Source organism: Ranitomeya variabilis, chromosome 4 (assembly GCF_051348905.1).
Source record: "Ranitomeya variabilis isolate aRanVar5 chromosome 4, aRanVar5.hap1, whole genome shotgun sequence".
Lineage (NCBI taxonomy): Eukaryota > Metazoa > Chordata > Amphibia > Anura > Dendrobatidae > Ranitomeya > Ranitomeya variabilis.
Genome location: NC_135235.1, coordinates 204271971 through 204296358, shown reverse-complemented (window position 1 = coordinate 204296358; position 24388 = coordinate 204271971). Strand labels below are relative to the sequence as shown.

Here is a 24388-nt window from a genome sequence, read left to right as displayed (position 1 = left end):
ATTTCTGCGATCGGTGATCTTAAAGTTATCACATATCCTATGGCTAGGTGCAAATATCTTCCTCAGAGAGAAGAGGACTGGAACTATAGCACTACCTCTTGGAAATAGTAATCCTAAAAGTGAATTTCTACCCTTTAAAAAGGCCTTAGGATAAGAAGACAGACCAGAAACTCCATTTGAAGACACGTGTTTCAGGGTGTTTACCCCCCATCAGTGCAAAGCAGGAAAACTGATTTGGCTGGATGAGAGAACTCCGACAGGGGACCATTTCTCCTTATGCAGAGCGTCAATTTGCCCTATAGAGACCTATAGGACCTTGTAATGTTCCTCTGGGAATTAAAATATACAAATAGTCCCTTAAGAGGAAGATGACGGGAACTCTAGTGTTCCCGGTTGAGCATAGCAGTTGTAAAAGTTAATGTCGATCAAATAGGTTGCACTAGAGCTCCTTTTTGAAGAGGCTGTTAGCATAGATAGGTTCCCATAAGAGCACTGCATGGCCTATAAGTCTCCTTACATTGGCTTGAAGGAGAAACTTTACCCCCTATTGATGAGTGGTAACTTATGTTCGCTGGAGTCAGTGATCGGCAACTTCTTCATGCTAAATGTGATCTGATCATTAGGTACTAGAGCAGGCTCCTTCTTCTGGCTTAAACAGAATGACAAAAAGATGTTTTAAGATGAGCATGGAAAGGTGTTGCAGCTATTTGGCATTCCTGATAAATTGTCCTGGGATCGGGCTCTTCAGACTAAACATTAAAAAAAATAATGTATTCGCTCATCTTCAGCTTTTCAACAAAAGTCTCAAGGGCAAATATGCCCAAAACAAGTCAACCGAGGAGAAGGAATCTCAATATAAGGGCTTCTTATATAATCTGTTGTGTTCTGCTAGGAACACCCAACTCAACTTCTCAAATAAGGGTGTAAACCACTCCGCTGACATACCTGACAATTATGTAGGCATGCTTGTTTTTATGGGCAGGGTGGACAACATAATGTAAGCTTCGTATCAGTCCACGGGAGATTTTAAAGTCTACCTTTCAACACCTTGTAAAAATCTAAGACAAGGGCATCGTCAACCTAGAAGGTAATGCCAACGATAAATCACCGGCGACACATTTATTTGGATGTAAAGGGCCGCAGCGTTCAACCATTGGTTAAACAGTATTTTTTTTACCTGTCCAAAACATTGAAAGGAGCAGTAAACCCCAAATCCGAAACTTGGGGGAGTCGTAAAAGGAGCTACTAATACTCATGCCGTGACTTTGGAGCCCCTCGGGACTAAAGGTATAAAATACAAAGTGAAGACTAGGTAGCCAAGGATTTTTTTCTGCCATCCTATAGAACAGAGGTCCCCAACGTTTCTGACCTTGAGAGCCACATTCAGCTCTGAGAGAGGGTCGCGAGCCACATCCAGCCTTGAGAGAGGGTCGCGAGCCACAATCAGCTCCCGCCCCCCTCACAAGAATGGTAGCCAAAGCTTTTCCACAAAAATCAATCACCCCAAAGCAGTATACAAAAATCCATGGGTTCCTACAATACTCCCATTCAGTATTCTCCTATAAAGCACTCCCAAGACACTGACACATCCAGCTTCAAAGACCTCCTCATAAATCATCTCAAAACCTCCAAGACCATTATATGTGCATCCAGATCTGCTCTTTTGTGCAGGGCTGTTCACAAAATTCACCATTTTCAGATGTGCTCTTCATAACTGTTTGCTACAACTGGAGCTAATGCACCAAGCTGACAGACAACCGCAAGCCACAGTTCATGGGACCACGAGCCACATGTGGCTCCCAAGCTACAGGTTGGGGACCCCTGCTATAGAAGAACGTTACAGTCAACCTACCACCACTCAACCTACCACAGAGAACAACAGATGGCCTTTAGGTTCAAACCAAATAGACTTCACACACTAATTCAGTAATGTTGGTCATGTATATGGGACAACTGTGAGTTGCCGTGTTAGAGGGTAGACAAGTTGAACCACTGGGTCTAGGTTATGGTTCTCCAAACAAAAAAGTTTCAGAGAGATTCATAGGAAAGGTGACCACATGCTCTTGGATGCAAGGTTTGAGGATGTTAGTCAAAATAACAAAATAAAGCCACACCGTTTTCCCACTCCCACCCCTGAATAGGTTTTTGCATGTCATGCCCCCGAACATGTGTGGGCGTTGGAGCGGAGTCTGTTACAGCACCATACTGGCGTCATAAACAGAAATCACATAGGGAGATGCTTTCCCGGAGGATACTGTGCACCTTGAAGACTTGTCTACTCTTTTGGGAAGTTTCCCCTTATCCAGGGGAGTTGGCAAGTAAGACACACACATTAGATCCTTGGTTGATCTCACAGGTTCGATTAATTTAATGCTTAGGTAAACCACTGATGGTAAAGATGGAGGCAGGAATACAGAGACAGAGAAATAGACCGATACGGAGAGAGTGACCGACGAAGAGGGAGAGAGTGAGACACATATACACATACAAGAAGAGAGACAAAGAAAGAAAGAGACATGGACAGAGAAAGAGACAGACATGGAGAGACAGAAACAGACACAAAGAGAGAGAGACGAACACAAAAAAGGGAGAGAGACACTGAAAGGGAGCGAGAGAGACAGAAATGGAAAATGAGAGAGAGAAAGAGAGACCCATGGAAAGAGACACACATGAAAAAAAGAGAGAAATAGAGACAGACACGAAAAGGGAGAGACAGATAAGGAGATGGAGAGAGACACAAAGAGACAAGGAGAGGGAGAGAGAGACAGACACAGAGGGAGAGAGAGACACGGAGCGGGAGAGAGAGACACAGACACTGGAGAGGGAGAGAGAGACACGGAGAGGGAGAGAAACAGACACGGAGAGAGTGAGAGAGACAGACACAGAGGGAGAGAGAGAGACAGACACAGAGGGAGAGAGAGACACGGAGAGGGGGAGAGAGACACAGACATTGATAGGGAGAGAGAGACAGACATTGAGAGGGAGAGAGACAGACACTGGAGAGGGAGAGAAACAGACACGGCGAGAGAGACAGACACTGGAGAGAGTGAGAGACAGACACAGAGGGAGAGAGAGACACGGAGAGGGACAGAGAGACACAGACATTGAAAGGGAGAGAGAGACACAGACAAGGAGAGGGAGAGAGACAGACTCTGGAGAGGGAGAGAAAGACACGGAGAGAATGAGAGAAACAGACACTGAAGAGAGTGAGAGAGACAGACACTGGAGAGAGTGAGAGAGACAGACACTGGAGAGAGTGAGAGAGACAGACACTGGAGAGGGAGAAGGAGAGAAACAGACAAGGAGAGGGAGAAAGACATGGAGATGGAGAGGGAGCGAGACACAAAAAGAAAGATACACAGACAGATAAACAGAAAAGAAGCAGCTGCACTAATCCAAGATGGCATACGGTGCACGTCCATCATTTGAGGTTTCGACACAGTGATAGTTGAGCCTTTGTCTACATAGATAAACAGATATTGGAGATATAGATGGATCTAGAATATTATCTAGAACATAATTAAATGCAATTTTTAATGTAAACCATCTTTACAATTGGGTAGAAATGTTCTCTGCTCCATCAGCAGATACACCGGAACCTATCGGGTGCTGAAATAGGAGGGGAGAGAAGAGACAACCCCCTCACGGGCTACTACTAGCCCCGAACACTCCCACCGTCATGTCCCCACTCACCCGAGTGTTATTTCTCTCTGCTTTCAGCTCAGCGATCTCTTCTTCTCTCTCCAGAAGTTGCTCACGACACAAGTTCAACTCCTTAGTGAGCGCTGCAAATTCCTAAGAAAACAAAAAAAGTGCAATTTATGTAAAAATATACCAAAAAAAAAAAAAGTACATCCTTAGGAAAAAAAAAAAAAGTCTTACAAAGGTGTAGATTTCAGGGACACCCATCTGATTCCCTTCAGCAGTTTCTACTGAGGATTTTGTAAGTTATCCCGATTGACGGTGGAAGTGCGGTGTCGCCACATGCAGCCGACGAGGTTTAAAATGTCTCACGGAGAACCAGATGAAGAAGGGGAAAAAAAAGTGAATTTTCTGCCAATTGCACGAAGGTGAGGAAGAGATGTGAGAGCGGCAGTGGGATCACACTGGCGGCTTTGTGTAGCCCTGGTCTCAGGGGAGCGAGTCCTACACAGACCCCCTTCAGCACACAGCCTGCTTTGTGTAACTGGGCACCTCACTAGACCTTTTCTATGGCTTTTTAGGTTATTTATTTTTTATTACCTTTTATGTGGACAATTCACCAATGCTTTGCATTATGAGATATTATTAACCCTTCACTTGTCCCCCATAGAAAATAATCTGAATGTTGCTGGTTATATGTCCACCCAAGGGACTCCCATGAATATTTATTGCCCATGAAAATCTGTGGATCGACCTGGAGTGCCCCGAGTGATTTTGAGAAAGGCGACGAAGAAGAACCCATTGTGCACAGGTGATGGAGATCGACTTTTTGATAAAACGATCATCACCTGAATTCGTTAAATTAAAAAAAAAAAAAATGTACGTAGTCGGGGGAAAAAAATAAAAAATCAGGTTTTGAAGCAGGTGAGGCTGGATTACCAAGAAGAAAAGTTGAAGATTGGGTAGAGTGGTTTGCCAGAAAGGCAAATATTCTGTAACTTCTAACATACGGATAGTTACACTTAAAATTTATATATTATTCTTTTTTTTTTTACAGTCCTATTTTTTTTGCAACAATTTTATTAACCTAGCTCTAAACCTACTGTTAACCCTAACCCTAGTCCAAACTCTGACCATCGTCTAACCCCTAAAACTAAACTTAGTGCAAACCCAAACCCTAACCTAAACCATAGTTATGGTTAGAAAAATGATGCAAAAGGTTAAATTTCAAGCCACATATTGTTATCTTTTTTACTTTGTATTTATTACATTTTTGTGTTTTAGTATGTATACATTTTACTAAGCCAGCCTAGTTCAAACTAAGTTTAATCCTAGCCCTAGTGCAAACCCTAAGCTTACCCATAGCCCCAGTCCAAACCCTAGCCCTAACCTTAGTTAGAATGGTAACCCAAGGTTTGGCCTACACACTTTCCATAGCCACAGTCTTACTCAAATCCCTAGTACTTACCCGAAAGCCTAGCCCTACCCAAAAACCTAACCCTAGTCCTACCCCAAACCCTAGCCTTACCCATGCCCGAAAACCTAACCCTAATCCTACCCCAAAACCTAGCCCTACCTAAAAACCTAGGCCTAGTCCTACCCCAAAACCCTATCCCTAACCTTAGTTAGAATGGTAATCCTAAGCTTGGCCCAGACCTATACATAGCCATAGTCTTACTCCAATCTCTAGTCCTTAACTCCAAAGCCTATCCCTAGCCCTATCCCAAACCCTAGCCCTACCTGAAAACCTAGGCCTAGTACTACCCCAAAACCCTAGCCCTAACCTTAGTTAGAATGGTAATCCTAGCCTTGGTCCATACCCTATCCATAGCCATAGTCTTACTCCGATCCCTAGTCCTTACTCCAAAGCCTATCCCTAGCTCTATCCCAAACCCTAGCCCTACCTGAAAACCTAGGCCTAGTCCTACACCAAAACCCTATCCCTAACCTTAGTTAGAATGGTAATCCTAAGCTTGGCCCAGACCTATACATAGCCATAGTCTTACTCCAATCTCTAGTCCTTACCCCAAAGCCTAACCCTAGCCCTACCCCAAACCCTAGCCCTACCTGAAAACCTAGGCTTAGTACTACCCCAAAACCCTAGCCCTAACCTAAGTTAGAATGGTAATCCTAGGCTTGGTCCATACCCTATCCATAGCCATAGTCTTACTCCAATCCCTAGTCCTTACTCCAAAGCCTATCCCTAGCCCTATCCCAAACCCTAGCCCTACCTGAAAACCTAGCCCTAGTCCTACACCAAAACCCTAGCCCTAACCTTAGTTAGAATAGTATCCCAAGGCTTGGCCCACACCCTATTAATGGCCATAGTCATACTCTAATCCCTTATCCTTACCCCAAAGCCTAGCCCTAGTCCTACCCCAAGCCCTTTCCTGCTCCATATCCTAGCACTAGTCCTACCCGAAAACCTAACCCTAGTCCTACTCCAAACACTAGCCCTAGTCCTAACCAAAAACCTAGCCCTAATTCTACCCGAAAACCTAACCCTAGTCCTACCCCAAACCCTAGCCCTACCCCAAACCCTAGCCCTACCCAAACCCTATCTCTAGTCCCACCCAAAACCCTAGCCCTACCCCAAACCCTAGTCCTACTCTGAACCCTAGCCTTAGTTCTACCCCAAACCCTGATTAGGGTTAGAAAAATTAAGCAAAAACTTAGTTAATTTTAACATTAGTGCTTTTCTCTTATTTGGCTTTTTTCTTAAACTGGGGACACTATTATATTTATTTGGGAGAGCTCATCCACAAAGCTTGTGTCTCCACTCACAAAATTACAAATGAGCGCAAAGGTGACCAACTGTGGAAAGAGCTCAGTGCAGCCTGTGTCATTTCACTTGCTGCCTATGCAGAGTGTCACAATAAAGATGAGTTTATCATCAGCTGCTGCACTCTGCATAGGAATCTATGTAGATGGATACTTGAATGATCTAATTTCTCAGACATAGTTACATAGTTACATAGTTATTAAGGTTGAAGGAAGACTGTAAGTCCATCTAGTTCAACCCATAGCCTAACCTAACATGCCCTAACATGTTGATCCAGGGGAAGGCAAAAAAAACCCATGTGGCAAAGAGTAACTCCACCATGGGGAAAAAAATTCCTTCCCGACTCCACATACGGCAATCAGACTAGTTCCCTGGATCAACGCCTTATCAAGGAATCTAGTGTATATACCCTGTAACATTATACTTTTCCAGAAAGGTATCCAGTCCCCTCTTAAATTTAATTAATGAATCACTCATTACAACATCATACGGCAGAGAGTTCCATAGTCTCACTGCTCTTACAGTAAAGAATCCGCGTCTGTTATTATGCTTAAACCTTCTTTCCTCCAGACGTAGAGGATGCCCCCTTGTCCCTGTCTCAGGTCTATGATTAAAAAGATCATCAGAAAGGTCTTTGTACTGTCCCCTCATATATTTATACATTAAAATAAGATCACCCCTTAGTCTTCGTTTTTCCAAACTAAATAGCCCCAAGTGTAATAACCTATCTTGGTATTGCAGACCCCCCAGTCCTCTAATAACCTTGGTCGCTCTTCTCTGCACCCGCTCCAGTTCAGCTATGTCTTTCTTATACACCGGAGACCAGAACTGTGCACAGTATTCTAAGTGTGGTCGAACTAGTGACTTGTATAGAGGTAAAATTATGTTCTCCTCATGAGCATCTATGCCTCTTTTAATACATCCCATTATTTTATTTGCCTTTGTAGCAGCTGCTTGACACTGGCCACTGAATATGAGTTTGTCATCCACCCATACACCCAGGTCTTTTTCATTGACGGTTTTGCCCAGAGTTTTAGAATTAAGCACATAGTTATACATCTTATTACTTCTACCCAAGTGCATGACCTTACATTTATCCCCATTAAAGCTCATTTGCCATTTATCAGCCCAAGCTTCTAGTTTACATAAATCATCCTGTAATATAAAATTGTCCTCCCCTGTATTGATTACCCTGCAGAGTTTAGTGTCATCTGCAAATATTGAAATTCTACTCTGAATGCCCCCTACAAGGTCATTAATAAATGTTAAAAAGAAGAGGGCCCAATACTGACCCCTGTGGTACCCCACTGCTAACCGTGACCCAGTCCGAGTGTGCTCCATTAATAACCACCCTTTGTTTCCTATCCCTGAGCCAGCTCTCAACCCACTTACACATATTTTCCCCTATCCCCATTACTCTCATTTTATGTAACAACCTTTTGTGTGGCACCGTATCAAAAGCTTTGGAAAAGTCCATATATACTACGTCCACTGGGTTCCCTTGGTCCAGTCCGGAACTTACCTCTTCATAGAAGCTGATCAAATTAGTCTGACATGAACGGTCCCTAGTAAACCCGTGCTGATACTGGGTCATGAGGTTATTCCTCTTCAGATACTCCAGCATAGCATCCCTTAGAATGCCCTCCAGGATTTTACCCACAGTAGAGGTTAAGCTTACTGGCCTATAATTACCGAGTTCAGTTTTTGCCCCTTTTTTGAATATTGGCACCACATTTGCTATACGCCAGTCCTGTGGTACAGACCCTGTTATTATGGACTCTTTAAAGATTAAAAATAATGGTCTATCAATGACTGTACTTAGCTCCTGCAGTACTCGGGGGTGTATCCCATCCGGGGCCCGGAGATTTGTCAATTTTAGTTATTTTTAGATGCCGCTGTACTTCCTGCTGGGTTAAGCAGGTGACATTTAATGGGGAATTTTTATCATTAGTCATTTTGTCTGCCATGGGATTTTCTTTTGTAAATACTGATGAAAAAAAGTCATTTAGCATATTGGCTTTTTCCTCATCCTCATCCACCATTTCACCCAGACTATTTTTAAGGGGGCCAACACTGTCATTTTTTAGTTTCTTACTATTTATATAGTTAAAGAATATTTTGGGATTATTTTTACTCTCTCTGGCAATGAGTCTCTCTGTCTCAATCTTTGCTCCCTTGATTTGCTTTTTACAGAATTTATTTAATTTTCTGTATTTATTTAATGCCTCCTCACTACCTACTTCCTTTAATTCTCTAAATGCTTTCTTTTTGTCCCTTATTGCGCCCCTTACAGCTCTATTTAGCCATATTGGTTTCCTCCTATTTCTAGTATGTTTATTCCCATACGGTATATACTGTGCACAGGTCCTATCCAGGATGCTAATAAATGTCTCCCATTTTCTTTGTGTATTTTTGTGTCTCAGGATATCGTCCCAGTTAATTGCACCAAGATCCTCTCTCATCCGTTGGAAATTTGCCCTCCTGAAGTTTAGTGTCCTTGTCACCCCCCTACTACCCATCTTATTAAAGGTTACATGAAAACTTATTATTTTGTGATCACTATTCCCCAAGTGACCCCCAACCCTTATATTTGATATGCGGTCTGGCCTGTTGGTTAATATTAGGTCTAGCAGTGCCCCCCTCCTTGTTGGGTCCTGAACCAGTTGTGAAAGGTAATTGTCTCTCATAGTTGTCAAAAACCGATTACCTTTGCTGGAACTGCAGGTTTCTGTTCCCCAATCTATTTCAGGGTAGTTGAAGTCCCCCATAATAATGACTTCTCCTTGAGTCGCAGCTTCATCTATTTGCTTTACGAGGATATTCTCCATTGCTTCCATTAGTTTTGGAGATTTATAACAAACCCCTATCAGTAATTTATTATTTTTTCCCCCTCCCCTTATCTCCACCCACAGGGACTCTACATTTTCATTAAATTCACCTATATTATCACGCAGGATGGGTTTTAAGGAAGATTTTACATATAGACACACCCCTCCCCCTCGCTTATCTGTACGGTCATTTCTGAACAGGCTATAGCCCTGCAAGTTAACAGCCCAGTCATGGCTCTCATCCAGCCACGTCTCAGATATCCCCACCATATCATAATTATGCTCCAACAACATTAGTTCTAATTCGTCCATTTTGTTGGCGAGGCTTCTGGCATTAGTATACATGCACTTGATGTTACTCTCTGTACCTCTATTCTTTCTTAAAATACTAACTGTTCTAACCCCACCCCCCATGCCACCGCCACCCCCAACTTCCTTATTTGTGCCCAGGTCTCTATCTGCACTATCTTCCCCTCCTATAAAATGAATACCCTCCCCCCCAATCCCTAGTTTAAACACTCCTCCAACCTTCTAACCATTTTCTCCCCCAGCACAGCTGCCCCTTCCCCATTGAGGTGCAGCCCGTCCCTAGCGTAGAGCCTGTAGCCCACTGAGAAGTCGGCCCAGTTCTGCAGGAACCCAAACCCCTCCTTCCTACACCAATTCTTGAGCCACTTATTAACCTCCCTAATCTCCCGTTGCCTCTCTGGCGTGGCACGTGGTACAGGCAGTATTTCGGAAAATAACCACGTTGGAGGTCCTTGCTTTCAGCTTGCAGCCTAATTCCCTGAAATCATCTTTAAGGACCTTCCACCTACCTCTAACTTTGTCATTTGTGCCAATGTGCACCATGACCGCTGGGTCCTCACCAGCCCCTCCCAGTAATCTGTCCACCCGATCAGCGATGTGTCGGACTCGAGCGCCAGGTAGGCAGCACACCGTCCGACGATCCCTGTCTTTGTGACAGATTGCCCTATCTGTTCCCCTAATAATTGAGTCCCCCACTACCAGCACCTGTCTGGCCTGCCCTGCTCTCCTTTTTCTCTCCTTACTGGAGCAGTCACTCCTCTGGCTTTCAGAGGACATGCCTGGCTGCAGCAGTGCTACCCCTGCACTGGCACCCCCCTCATCTGCCAACTTAGCAAACTTATTGGGGTGTGCCAGATCAGGACTAGCCTCCCTGGCACTCTTCCCTCTACCCCGCCTTCTATCTGTCACCCAGCTAACTGCCACACTGTCCTGCAGCTCCATCCTACCATCCCCCTCCTCATCTATCCCATTGAGCGTCTGCTCTGTGAGCAGAAGACTCCTCTCCATATTGTCTATGGATCTCAGTGTTGCCAGCTGCACATTTAGATCCAGTATCTGGGTTTCCAAATGCACAATGTGCTCACATCTCGCACAACAGTATGCACCCTCGACCGGCTGGTCAAGGACTGCATACATGTGGCAAGATGTGCACTGGATGGCATTAACAATTGTGGAGCACATTTCCTAATGGGGATTGCACCACACAGAAACGTTAATTAAAAATAAATACAAAGTATTAATTAAACCAAAAAAAAAAAAAAACATTAGCAATTCCTCCCTTGGAAACTCCCTGATTCCAAAGTCACTGAATCACAAGTCACACACTTACCGCCGTTCACACTTACGCTCAGGTCACACTCAGCTCGCTCACACTCGCTGTGCTGAAGATTTATAGATTTTTTTTTTTCTCTCTATCTCCCCTCAACAGCAATCCACCTTGCTGTTCAGATGCACTTCCAAAAAGGAACATGGGACACTATGAATCTGCACCGCTCAAAAAAGAAAAACACAAAAAGGAGAATTGTATTTTCCCAATAATGAAGCATAGAATTGTAAAGGGATATAAAGCCAAAAGTGGATGTGACCTTGTGTACTAAAAATTTTTTTTTTTTGCTTCTGATTCAATATTTTGTATTTAATTTTACTCCTATGTTTAAGGGGCATCTGTTTTTTTCAATTTTTTTATTTAAATGCATGTATTTTTCACTTAAAATTAGTTTTGCAATCGGATTTCATTAAAAAATTTACTCGTTCGGTTTGGTTTCCCTACTTGGGTTCTACTTTGATGTGGACTGTGGTCATAAATCAGAGAACATATTAGATTAGGACATTTTAAAGCGTTACAAACTCCCCTGTCAGACTAAAAGAAAGCGCTCACGGATGGATACTCAGCTGACTCATTCAGAAGCCAGCAGTATAAAGTGCAAGACGGGAGGCAATAGAAGGCAAACTCTGTCAAAATATTATTGAAACCTAAAAGCAAAAATGATTTCTAACTTCAAATATATGCATAAAAAGTAAAAAAAAATATGTTTATGCTTGATAGAAAACTATATTATTAGATAAATTTGTAATTATGGATTTCATATATAAATATATTATAAATGTATACATATTTGGTGTGTCACCTTGTCTGCCAGCCTAAATCTGAAAGGGTACAGTAACTTTTTTTGCCCATAAATTACACTGATCAACAGAAAAAAATCGTCAGCAAAGGTAGTATGTCTGTTTTATGGAGTTTGATGTGCTGATTCCAAAAGTATGCTTAGTTTTACTTTATCACATAAAGTTTCTGAGATAGAAGTATTTTTGTTATTACGTTATTTCTGCATTTTCAATGTACTGTATATACTTGAGTATAAGCCAAGATTTTCAGCCCCAAAAAATGGTCTGAAAGTGCCCCTCTCGGCTTATACTCGAGTCATGGAAGGCGGGAGGGTCGGCGGGCGAGGGGGAGCGACGCCTGTCAAATACTCACCTGCTCCCGGCGCGGGCCCCGCATGTCCGACGTCTCTGGGCGCGGCAGCTTCTTCCCCTGTTCAGCGGTCACTGGCACCGCTCATTAAAGTTATGAATATGGACTCCACTTCCATAGGGGTGGAGCCGCATATTCATTACTGTAATGAGCGGGGCCAGTGACCGCTCACTACAGGAAGAAGCTGCCGCTCCCGGAGACGTGGGACATGCGGTGACCGCGTCAGGAGCGCCGGGAGCAGGTGAGTATGTCATATTCACCTTTCCGCGTTCCACCGCCTCCTCGTCTTCTGCGTCCTCTGCAGTGACTGTTCAGGTCAGAGGGCGCAATGACGTATTAGTGTGCAGGCCGCCCCCTGTCTGAACAGTCAGTGCGGAGAGACGGGATGCTGACGAGCAGCGGGCAGCGACGAGAGGTGAGTATGTCATTTTTTTTTTAGTGCAGCAGCAGCATTACATGTGGCACAATGCTATATGGAGCGTCTATGGGGCCATAAAGAACTGCATGGAGCATTATATGAGGCATCTATGGGGTGATAACTGCATGGAGCATTATATGGGGCATCTATGGGGCCATAACTGCATGGAGCATTATATGGGGCATCTATGGGGCCATAACTGCATGGAGCATTATATGGGGCATCTATGGGGCCATAACTGCATGGAGCATTATATGGTGCATCTATGGGGCCATAAAGAACTGCATGGAGCATTATATGGGGCATATTTGTATATGGAGCATCTTATGGGGCCATAATGAACTGTATGGAGCATTATATGGGGCCTATTTTGTAGGGAGCATCTTATGGGGCCATAATGAACTGTATGGAGCATTATATGGGGCTCCTGATTCAATAAGGATATTCAAAAACACAAACTACTGATGTCTGAATTAATTTTACTTTTATTGCTATCTTTTTATTTTTGACATTTACCGGTAGCTGCTGCGTTTTCCACCCTTGGGCTTATACTCGAGTCAATAAGTTTTCCCAGTTTTTTGTTGCAAAATTAGGGGGGTCGGCTTATACTCGGGTCGGCTTATACTCGAGTATATAAGGTATGTGGTTTTTCCTATGTTCCCATTTCTTTGCTTGTCTTACTTAATTGTGAATTGTCTTACAGGGACGACATCAGCAAAGGTTTTAGTGAGTTTTATGGGAAGGAGTATTGACAGTGCACTCAACCAATGACTGCTTCCAGCCGCCATAGTGAGAGGATTTTTACTGCATTTCTCTGACAGGAGACAGGCCTCTACAGGGATCTGAGTCCTGCCACAGGGAGATAGAAGGGAAGGCAGTGGACAGCCGCCATTGTGAGAGGATTTTCACTGCATTTCTCTGACAGGAAACAGGCCTCTACAGGGATCTGAGCCCTGCCACAGGGAGATAGAAGGGAAGGCAGTGGACAGCCGCCATTGTGGGAGGATTTTCACTTCATTTCTCTGACAGGAAACAGGCCTCTACAGGGATCTGAGCCCTGCCACAGGGAGATAAAAGGGAAGGCAGCGGACAGCCGCCATTGTGAGAGGATTTTCACGACATTTCTCTGACAGGAGACCGGCCTCTACAGGGATCTGAGCCCTGCCACAGGGAGATAGAAGGGAAGGCAGAGGACAGCCGCCATTTGAGAGGATTTTCACTGCATTTCTGGGAGGGCAAGTCGAGTCAGAGGGAAGAAAACATCTCAGCCACTGAGGTGTAACTGAGTGAGGGTCTCCACAGAGAGAACCTGAAAGCAGCCAATATCACACTGAGAAACTGCCTGTCTGCCAATGTTCATGTGTAAGGAATAGGCTGACCCGTTTACCTCACAACTGTATATAGTTATTTACCAGATCACCTCCAGTAAAATCAGTTCTAAATACAAGATGCCTCTGTCATCTCTGGGGAAATATCTACATGTAGTCGGTCGGCTCATCTCATTTTTTTTTTAGTCACCACCATTAAACTGAACTTACTCTACTGTTTGATCTCATTTAAAGGAGAAAAATGCCCCGACAGTGCATCAGTCATCCGAACAGATTCTGCTATGTGTGGCACTTTTACACCAAAAGGCCAAGTACGTTCAATCACTCACGATATTAACAAGATGTTCCAGGTGTACTTTGAGGCTATGTGCACACATTGCGGATTAGGCTTAGGCTACTTTCACACTAGTGTCGTTCGACGCACGCCGCAATGCGTCGTTTTGGAGAAAAAACGCATCCTGCAAAGTTGCCCGCAGGATGCGTTTTTTCTCCATACACTTGCATTAGCGACGCATTGCCACACGTCGCATCCGTCATGCGACCGTTGGCATAAAAAACCTTCCATGTAACTTTTTTTGTGCTTCGTGTCCGCTATTTTCGACCGCGCATCCGTGGCCGTAACTCCGCCCCCGCCTCCCCGGAACTCTCAATGGGGCAGCGGATGCATTGTAAAACTGCATCCGCTGCCCCGTTGTGCTACATTAACACACTGTCCGTCGGTACGTCGGGCCGACGGTTTGCGACGGCCCGTACAGACGGACTAGCGTGAAAGTAGCCTTAGGAATTTCTGGTGCAGATTCTGCCTCTCCTGGCAGAAAACGCACCTGCGGATTTGTCGCGTTTTTTGAGCGGTTCCGCAGCGTTTTTTGTGCGTTTTTACTGCGGTTTTCTTGCAGTTTTGCTGCGTTTTTTACCCTTGCGGTTTTCTATAATGGAATGGGTACAAAAACGCTGCAGATTCACAAAAAAGAAGTGACATGCTACTTCTTTTAAACGGCAGCGTTTCCGCAGCGGATTTTCCGCAAAGTGTGCACAGCATTTTTTTTCTCATTGATTTACATTGTACTGTAAATCAATTGCAGATCTGCAGCGTTTCGGCACTGCAAAAAACGCTGCGGACCCGCAGAGAATCCGCAACGTGTGCACATACCCTAAGTGTCCTCTTGGTGATCAAGACAAACGCTGGGCCCCTCATGTAATATGCTCAAGTTGTCCAAATGGTCTTCGTGACTGGTTGAATATGAGGAAAGTTGCTATGCCATTTGCTGGTCCCATGATTTGGAGAGAACCCAAAAATCATAGTGATGACTGCTACTTTTGTTTTGTCAAACTGAAGGGCTTTTCTACAAAGAACAAACATAAGATTATCCTCTTAACCCCTGGAGCTTTTTTCGGTTTTGCGTTTTTGTTTTTTACTCCCCTTCTTCTCAGAGCCATAACATATTTTTCCGGCAATATGGCCATGTGAGGAATTATTTTTCTGTGGGACGAGCTGTACTTTTGAATGACACCATTGGTTTTACCATGTCGTGTACTAGAAAACGGGGAAAAATTCCAAGTGATATTATGATTCTCCAGATCATTACAAGTTCATGGACAGCAAACATGGCTAGGTTATTTTTTATCTAAGTGGTAAAAAAAATTCCAAACATTTGTTAAAAGAAAAAAAATAAAATTGTGCCATTTTCCGACACCTGAAGCGCCTCCATTTTTGGTTATCTCGGGTCGGTTGAGGGCTTATTTTTTGTGTGCCGACTGCCGAGCTGACATTTTTAATTATACCATTTTGGTGCAGATAGGATCTTTTCATCGTCCATTATTGTATTTTAATGCAATGTCGTAGCAACCAAAAAAATGTAATTCTGGCGTTTTAACTTTTTTTCTTACTATGCTGTTTAGCGATCAGGTGAATCCTTTTTCTTTTATTGATAGAACGGGCAATTCTGAAGGCGGCAATACCAAATATGTGTGGGTATGATTTTTTATTGTTTTATTTTGAATGGGGCAGAAGGGGTTGATTTGAACTTTAATTTTTGTTTTAATATTTAAAAAAAATTTTTTTTTTTTACTTTTGGCGTGCTTCAATAGTCTCCATGGGAGACTAGAAGCTGTCACAACCCGATCGGCTCCGCTACATAGAGGCGATGATCAGATCGCCTCTATATAGCAAAATTACTCATTTGCTATGGGCGCCGACCACTGGGTGGCGCTCACAGCAAGCCAACACTGACAACCATAGAGATCTCCAGGAGACCTCAGGTTGTCATGCCAACACATCAGTGACCCGCGATCATGTGACAGAATGACTCAATGATGGCAGATTACTGTTGGATGTTATATAATGACAACCCTGAAAAATCGTATTCAATGACAGTCTAATGTCAACCACTTTTAATTTCTGCTCATATTTTGGTTTCTATTTTGCATGTGAAATTATTTTGGTTCCATAAAAACTATATAAGGTGAAGCATTTTTTTCTGATATGTAGATTACTGCTTTCTTAATGTCGCCAGTATATTTCCTATACCTTATAATAATGACGCTACTCCATGGAAACTATACGTGCTACAGCCCTTTGGTGGGGAGGGAAGTGCGATGACAGAGAAACGTCAATTTTGCCATTTAGTTTTTGTTTTTTTGGCTTCTTTAACCCCTTCATGACCCAGCCTATGTTGACCTTAATGACCTGGCCGTTTTTTGCAATTCTGACCAGTGTCCCTTTATGAGGTAATAACTCAGGAACGCTTCAACGGATCCTAGCGGTTCAGAGATTTTTTTTTGTGACATATCGGGCTTCATGTTAGTGGTAAATTTAGGTCAATAATTTTTGCTTTTATTTGAGAAAAAAATGGAAATTTGGCAAAAATTTTGAACATTTTGCAATTTTCAAATTTTGAATTTTTATTCTGTTAAATGAGAGAGTTATGTGACACAAAATAGTTAATAAATAACATTACCCACATGTCTACTTTACATCAGCACAATTTTGGAAACAAATTTTTTTTTTTACTAGGAAGTTATAAGGGTTAAAATTTGACCAGCGATTTCTCATTTTTACAACGAAATTTACAAAACCATTTTTTTTAGGGACCACCTCACATTTGAAGTCAGTTTGAGGGGTCTATATGTCTGAAAATACCCAAAAGTGACACCATTCTAAAAACTGCACCCCTCAAGGTGCTCAAAACCACAGTCAAGAAATTTATTAACCCTTCAGGTGCTTCACAGCAGCAGAAGCAACATGGAAGGAAAAAATGAACATTTAGCTTTTTAGTCACAAAAATGATCTTTTAGCAACAATTTTTTTATTTTCCCAAGGGTAGAAAGAGAAACTGGACGCCGTAAGTTATTGTACAATTTGTCCTGAGTACGCCAATACCCCATATGTGGGGGGGAACCACTGTTTGGGCGCACAACAGGGCTCGGAAGGGAAGGAGTGCCATTTGACTTTTTTAATGAAAAATTAGCTCCAATCTTTAGCGGACACCATGTCGCGTTGGGAGAGCCCCTATGTGCCTAAACATTGGAGCTCCCCCACAAGTGACCCCATTTTGGAAACTAGACCCCCCAAGGAGCTTATCTAGGTGCATAGTGAGCACTTTGAACCCCCATGTGCTTCACAAATTGATCCGTAAAAATGAAAAAGTACTTTTTTTTTTTCACAAAAAAATTCTTTTAGCCTCAGTTTGTTCATTTCCACATGGGCAACAGAATAAAATGGATCATAAAATTTATTGGGCAATTTCTCCTGAATACACTGATACCTCACATGTGGGGGTAAACCACTGTTTGGGCACACGGCAGGGCTCGGAAGGGAAGAAGCGCCATTTGACTTTGAGTGAAAAATTAGTTCCAATCGTTAGAAGACACCATGTCGCGTTTGGAGAGCCCCTGTGTGCCTAAACATTGGAGCTCCCCCACATGTGACCCCATTTTGGAAACTAGACCTCCCATGGAACTAATCTAGATGTGCGGTGAGCACTTTAAACCCCCAAGTGCTTCACATACGTTTATAACGCAGAGCCGTGAAAGTAAAAAATCATTTTTCTTTTCTCAAAAATTATTCTTTAGCCCGCAATTTTTTATTTTCACAAGAGTAACAGGAGAAATTGTACCCCAAAAGTTGTTGTCCAGTTTGTCCTGAGTACGCTGGTACCCCATATGTGGGGGGGGGAACCACTGTTTGGGCACACGACGGGGCTCGGAAGGGAAGTAGTCACGTTTTGAAATGGAGACTTTGATGGAATGGTCTGCGGGCGTCACGTTGCGTTTGCAGAGCCTCTGATGTGCCTAAACAGTAGAAACCCCCCACAAGTGACCCCATTTTGGAAACTAGACCCCCCAAGGAACTTATCTAGATGTGTGGTGAGCACTTTGAACCCCCAAGTGCTTCACAGAAGTTTATAACGCAGAGCCGTGAAAATAAAAAATAATTTTTCATTCCTCAAAAATTATGTTTTAGCAAGCAATTATTTATTTTTGCAAGGGTAACAGGAGAAATTGGACCCCAATAGTTGTTGCCCAGTTTGTCCTGAGTATGCTGGTACCCCATATGTGGGGGTAAACTACTGTTTGGGCGCACGATGGGGCTCGGAAGGGAGGGAGCACCATTTGACTTTTTGAACGCAAGATTGGCTGGAATCAATGGTGGCGCCATGTTGCGTTTGGAGACCCCTGATGTGCCTAAACAGTGGAAACCCCTCAATTCTAACTCCAACACTAACCCCAACACACCCCTAACCACAACCCTAACCCCAACACACCCCTAACCCTAATCCCAACTCTAACCCTAATCCCAACCCTAACCACAACCCTAACCCCAACCCACCCCTAACCCTAACCATAACCCTAACCACAAGCCTAATCTTAACCCTAGTTCCAAACCTAGCCCTAATTCCAACCCTAACCCTAAGGTTATGTACCCACGTTGCGGATTCGTGTGAGATTTTTCCGCACCATTTTTGAAAAATCCGCAGGTAAAAGGCACTGCGTTTTACCTGTGGATTTACCGTGGATTTCCAGTGTTTTTTGTGCGGATTTCACCTGTGGATTCCTATAGAGGAACAGGTGTAAAACGCTGCGGAATCCGCACAAAGAATTGACATGCTGTGGAAAATACAACGCAGCATTTCCGCGCGGTATTCTCCGCACCATGGGCACAGCGGATTTGGTTTTCCATAGGTTTACATGGCAGATGAGCGTTTCCAGCCATGATATTGCAGCATCGGCCATGGCTGGATTGTAATATTTCACCAGTTTTCATAGGTGAAATATTACAAATCACTGATTGGCTGTTTCACTTTCAACAGCCAATCAGAGCGATCGTAGCAACGGGGGGGTGAAGCCACCCCCCCTGGGCTGAAGTATCACTCCCCCTGTCCCTGCAGATCGGGTGAAATTGGAGTTAACCCTTTCACCCGATCTGCAGGGACGCGATCCCTCCATGACGCCACATAGGCGTCACAGGTCGGATTGGCACCGACTTTCATGACGCCTACGTGGCGTCACAGGTCGGGAAGGGGTTAAGTTGTTTACAGTATGTGCTGATTAATTTTATATTTTGACAGATCAGACTTTTACAGATGCAGGGTTGCCAAATATGCTTTTTTGTTGTTTGTTTTTTAGTTCATTTAATTTTGGATTGGAAAAACAATTATGTTTTTAGTATATATACAGTGGGGAAAATAAATATTTGATACTCTGCCGATTTTGCATGTTTTCCCACCTACAAAGAATGAAGAGGTCTGTAATTTTTATTGTAGGTACACTTCACCTGTGAGAGATGGAATGTAAAAACAAAAAAAAACAGAAAATCAAATTGTATGATTTTTACAGTTAATTAGCATTTTATTGCATGAAATAAGTGTTTGATACAATAGTAACACAGAACTTAATATCTGGAACAGAAATCTTTGTTTGCAATTACAGAGGTCAGACGTTTCTTGTAGTTCTTGACCAAGTTTGCACACACTGCAGCAGGGATTTTGGCCGCTTCCCCATACAGAACTTCTCCAGATCTTTTAGGTTTTGGGGCTGTCACTGGGCAACATTGAGTTTCAGCTCCCTCCAAAGATTTTCTTTTGGGTTTAGGTCTGGAGACTCGCTAGGCCACTCCAGGACCTTGAAATGCTTCTTACAAAGCCACTCCTTAGTTGCGCTGGCTGTGTGTTTCGGGTTATTGTCATGCTGGAAGACCCAGCCACACCCATCTTTAATGCTCTTACTGTGGGATGGAGGTTGATGCCCAAAATCTTGCGATACATGACCCCATTCATCCTCCCTTCAATACGGTGCAGTCGTCCTATCCTTTTGTTGGCATGAGCATGGGGAACTTGTGTACCCTGCAGGGTTTTAATTAATGACGACGTTGTGTGTTACTAATGGTAATGTTTGAGACTGTGCTCCCGGCTCTCTTCAGGTCCTCCTGTGTAGTTCTGGGCTGATTCCTGACATTTCTCAGAATCATCCTTACACCATGAGGCGAGATCTTGCATGGAGCCAAACACCGGGAAAGATTGACAGTCATCTTGTGTTTCTTCTATTTTTTAATAATTGTGCCAACAGTTGTGGTCTTCTCACCCAGCTGCATGCCTATTGTCTTGTAGTCCAACCCAGCCTTGTACAGGTCTACAATTTTGTCCCTGTTGTCCTTAGACAGCTCTTTGGTCTTGGCCATGGTGGAGAGGTTGGAGTGTGATTGAGTGTGTGGACAGGTGTCTATTATACAGGTAACAAGGTCAAACAGGTGCAATTAATACAAATAATTAATGCAGAGTAAGGAGAGATTCTTAAAGAAACACTAACAGGTCTGTGACGGCCAGAATTCTTGCTGGTTGGTCGGTGATAAAAGTCATAGTTACTCACCAATAACGGTGTTTCTCAGAGCCCATGACAGCACTACCAGAGATAGGGGATCCGCCCTTCAGGGACAGGAAACCTACAGGATAAAAGGGCGGTACCTCTACCCTGCATCAGTTTTGTTTACAGAGCATCGGAGGTCCTCCAGGTTAGTCACAACAACAAAAAATATACAATTTTATCACATTGCTTAACAAGTAAACACCGTGTCTATATGGAAAACCACTTCACACAAAATAATGTGCTCACCGCACACGTGATGAGGGGGGGGGGGAATAAGCAGGTGCTGTCATGGGCTCTGAGAAACACCGTTATCGGTGAGTAACTATGACTTTCTCAGTCACCCATGACAGCACTACCAGAGAGAACTACAGAGATTATTGCTTAGGGAGGGACCACAGCCTGCAGAACCCTTCTTCCGAAGGTTAGGTCAGATGAAGAGGCTAGGTCTAAGCGGTAGTGTCTGAAAAAGGTTGAAGGTGATGACCAGGTGGCCGCCTTACAAATTTGATCTAATGGTACCTCCGACCTTTCGGCCCAGGAGGTCGCCATAGCCCTCGTAGAGTGGGCCTTCAGTCCCTGTGGAATGGCGTTTCCGGTGGATGAGTACGCCAAGGCTATTGCGTCTGTTACCCATCGAGCAATAGTGCCCTTAGAAGCTTTGAGTCCTTTTCTGGGCCCCTAGAAGCAGATTAAAAGAGACCCTTCCTTCCTATGCTGCTGGGTGATTTTAAGGTATTGGACTAGACACCTTTTCACATCTAGTGTGTGGAATTTCTCTTCCTTCTTATTTCTAGGGTCTGGACAGAAAGAAGGAAGGATTATTTCCTGAGATCTATGGAATGTGGATGCAACTTTTGGCAAATAGGCAGGGTCTGTTTTTAGTATAACCTTATCGTCCAGGATTTGTGTAAAGGGAGGGTTTGCAGATAGGGCTTGGAGGTCACTTATCCTACGGGCCGATGTCAGGGCTATTAGAAGGGCCGTTTTAAGTGAAAGAATCTTAAGGGGTAGCGATTCTATAGGCTCGAATGGGGATTCTGTTGGAGCTGGCAATACCAAGTTCAAATTTGTACCTTTAATGTACTTACTGAAAGGCCTAGGTCTAACCCCTTTTGTAGAAACTCTAATATTTCAGCCACTGGAACTCCATCCTGCAACTTTACCCTAGAGGAGAATAGAAATTTTTTCCAGGTTTTACCGTAAATTTTTGTGGTCACAGGTTTTCTACTTTTCATTAGAGTAGACACTAGTTTGTCAGAAAAACCTCTTTCCCTCAATAGTGACCTCTCAAATTCCACGCTGTCAGATGGAGATTCTCTGACTGAGGGTGGCACACCGGTCCCTTTGACAGGAGGTCCGGAAGAACCAAGGGATCGGTGATCAATAGCATCCTCAGCCATGAGAACCAGGCTCTCTTGGGCCAGAAGGGGGCTATTAAGATGAGTCTGGATCTGTCCTGCCTGATCTTCCATAGGACTGCTGGAATGAGAATAGTGGGGGGAAATGCATACGCAAGTGTTTGTGTCCAGGGAATTGTGAATGCATTCACAGCCTGAGGGTTCCCCCTGGAATCTAGGGAGCAGAAGGTTTCCACTTTCCTGTTGTGGAGATTGGCAAAGAGGTCTATCACAGGGATTCCCCATAGATCTGTGATTTTGTTGAAGATACCCTGATTTAGAGACCACTCTCCCTGTTTTAATTGGGTATGACTCAGGAAGTCCGCTTTCTGGTTTTCTACCCCCTTTATGTGTAGGGTTGATAGGGAAAGGAAGTTGTTTTGAACCAAGCTGAAAATTTCGGAGGTGGTTTTCATTAATGTTTGGGATCTGGTTCCCCCCTGGTGGTTTAAGTAAGCTACCACTACTCTGTTGTCCGAGAATACTCGGACATGATGTCCTTGTAGCTCGTCTAGAAAGAACAGTAACGCATGATTTACCGCTCTCAGTTCTTTTTGATTTGAGGAAGACTTGAGCTCCTGATTTGTCCATAACCCCTGAGCGACTCTGTTGTCCAGGTGAGCCCCCCACCCTGTGGGACTTGTGTCTGTGGTAACTATCTGAGACGCCTCTATCACCCAGGGAACCCCTTTTGATAAGTTGCTGGGATTTAACCACCAAGCTAGGGAACGAATAGTAGGCAAACCTAGAGTCATGCGACCCTCTAACCGCCCCCCCCCAGTAGTTTCTGGTTCCTTAAAACGTCCCACTGGAGAGGTCTTGTGTGGAGCTGTGCCCACTGAACTGCTGGGAGACAAGCAGAGAGGGACCCCAGCAATGACATCGCCTTCCTTAGGGTCATGGTACGGTTTGCGCGTGCTTCCGATACTAAGTGGATTATCTTTTGTTTTTTCTTGTGTGGAAGGTGACACATTGGAGAATTTGAGTCCAAGGTGAGACCCAAAAATTCTTGAACCCTGGTTGGTTCCAGCTTTGACTTTTGGAGGTTCACTAGCCAGCCCAATTTTTTTAAAATGTCTATGACGGCAGAGTTCGGCCGAATTGCTCACAATCAGAAAGTCGTCTAGATATGGAATAATCAAGACGTTTTCCTCTCTCAGATGCACCATCATCTCCGCTATCAGCTTGGTGAAGATGCGGGGTGCAATTGATATGCCAAAGGGAAGAGCCCTGTATTGGTATTCCCTTGTCTGTCCTTCCATGACTACCGCCAGTCTGAGGAATCTCTGAGAGGACTTGTGGATGGGGACGTGATAATACGCGTCGCTGAGATCTACAACTATCATAAAACAGTTTGGAAACAGATTTTTTATCGTTGACTTTATTGACTCCATTTTGAATCTCTGATTTTTTACATAAGTATTCAACTTCAGTAAGTTTATTATGGTTCGGAAGGTTCCGTCTGGTTTGGGAACCAGGAACAATGGAGAGTAAAATCCCTTCCCTCTCTCCAGAGGGGGGACTTCTTGGATGACAGCTTTGTCTATCAGTCTTACGATCTCTAGTTCTAGTGCTTCTTGTTGTAGAGGAGACGATCTCAGCGGTGTTACCACATAGTTCCGTGGGGGGAAGGATAGAAAATCTATGCAAAGCCCTTCTAGTATCAATTTTAATATCCAAGGGCTGGTCGAAATTTTCTCCCAGGCCGGGAGGAATTGAGATAATCTCCCTCCCCCCTTGGGGGGGGGGGGGGTTTCTATCCCGAGGGGAGTTACCAAAAAGGAACCCTCTATCCTTCCTTCTCCCGTCATCCCATCGGGTTTGTTCCCTTGGCGGTCTCCTTTTAAAAAAATTCTTATTCCGAAAGGGCCGCTTATTATATGTTGGGGCCAGAATGGGAAACCCTTTCTTTTTATCACCTGCTTTTTGCAGGATATCGTCCAGAGTCTCTCCAAAAAGAAACTTGCCCTCACATGGGATGGATCAAAGCTTTTGCTTAGTTTGTAAGTCCCCCGGCCAGCTCTTTAGCCATAAAGTTCTATGCACTGCATTTGAAAGGGCTGCAGATTTAGATGCTAATTTAATTGAGTCGGCCGAAGAATCTGCCAAGAATGCTGATTTTATTTCTGGGGACCCCATCCCTGAGCTGTTTCTCTAGGTTATCAACCCAGATCATTAAAGACCGTGACGTGCAGGCTGCCGCTATGGTAGGCCTTAAGCATCCTCCTGCTGACTCCCAGGCCCCTTTAAGAAAAGTATCTGCTCTCTTATCGAGAGGGTCTTTCAGGGTTCCCATGTCCTCGAATGGTAAGGCGAACTTTTTCGAGGCTTTAGCCACCGCAACGTC

At 43.9% G+C, this 24388-nt stretch overlaps 1 protein-coding gene across 9 annotated transcripts in view; it reads right to left on the bottom strand.

The window, feature by feature from the left end:
- The window catches only part of PPFIA3 (PPFI scaffold protein A3), a 123159-nt gene that overhangs the window by 69705 nt on the left and 29066 nt on the right, over positions 1 to 24388 (bottom strand). For all 9 annotated transcript variants that reach the window (XM_077259706.1, XM_077259712.1, XM_077259710.1 and 6 more), the window contains exon 3: positions 3694 to 3795. In XM_077259706.1, coding sequence (XP_077115821.1) covers positions 3694 to 3795 — 102 coding nt within the window. The remainder of the gene's footprint in view (positions 1 to 3693; positions 3796 to 24388) is intronic.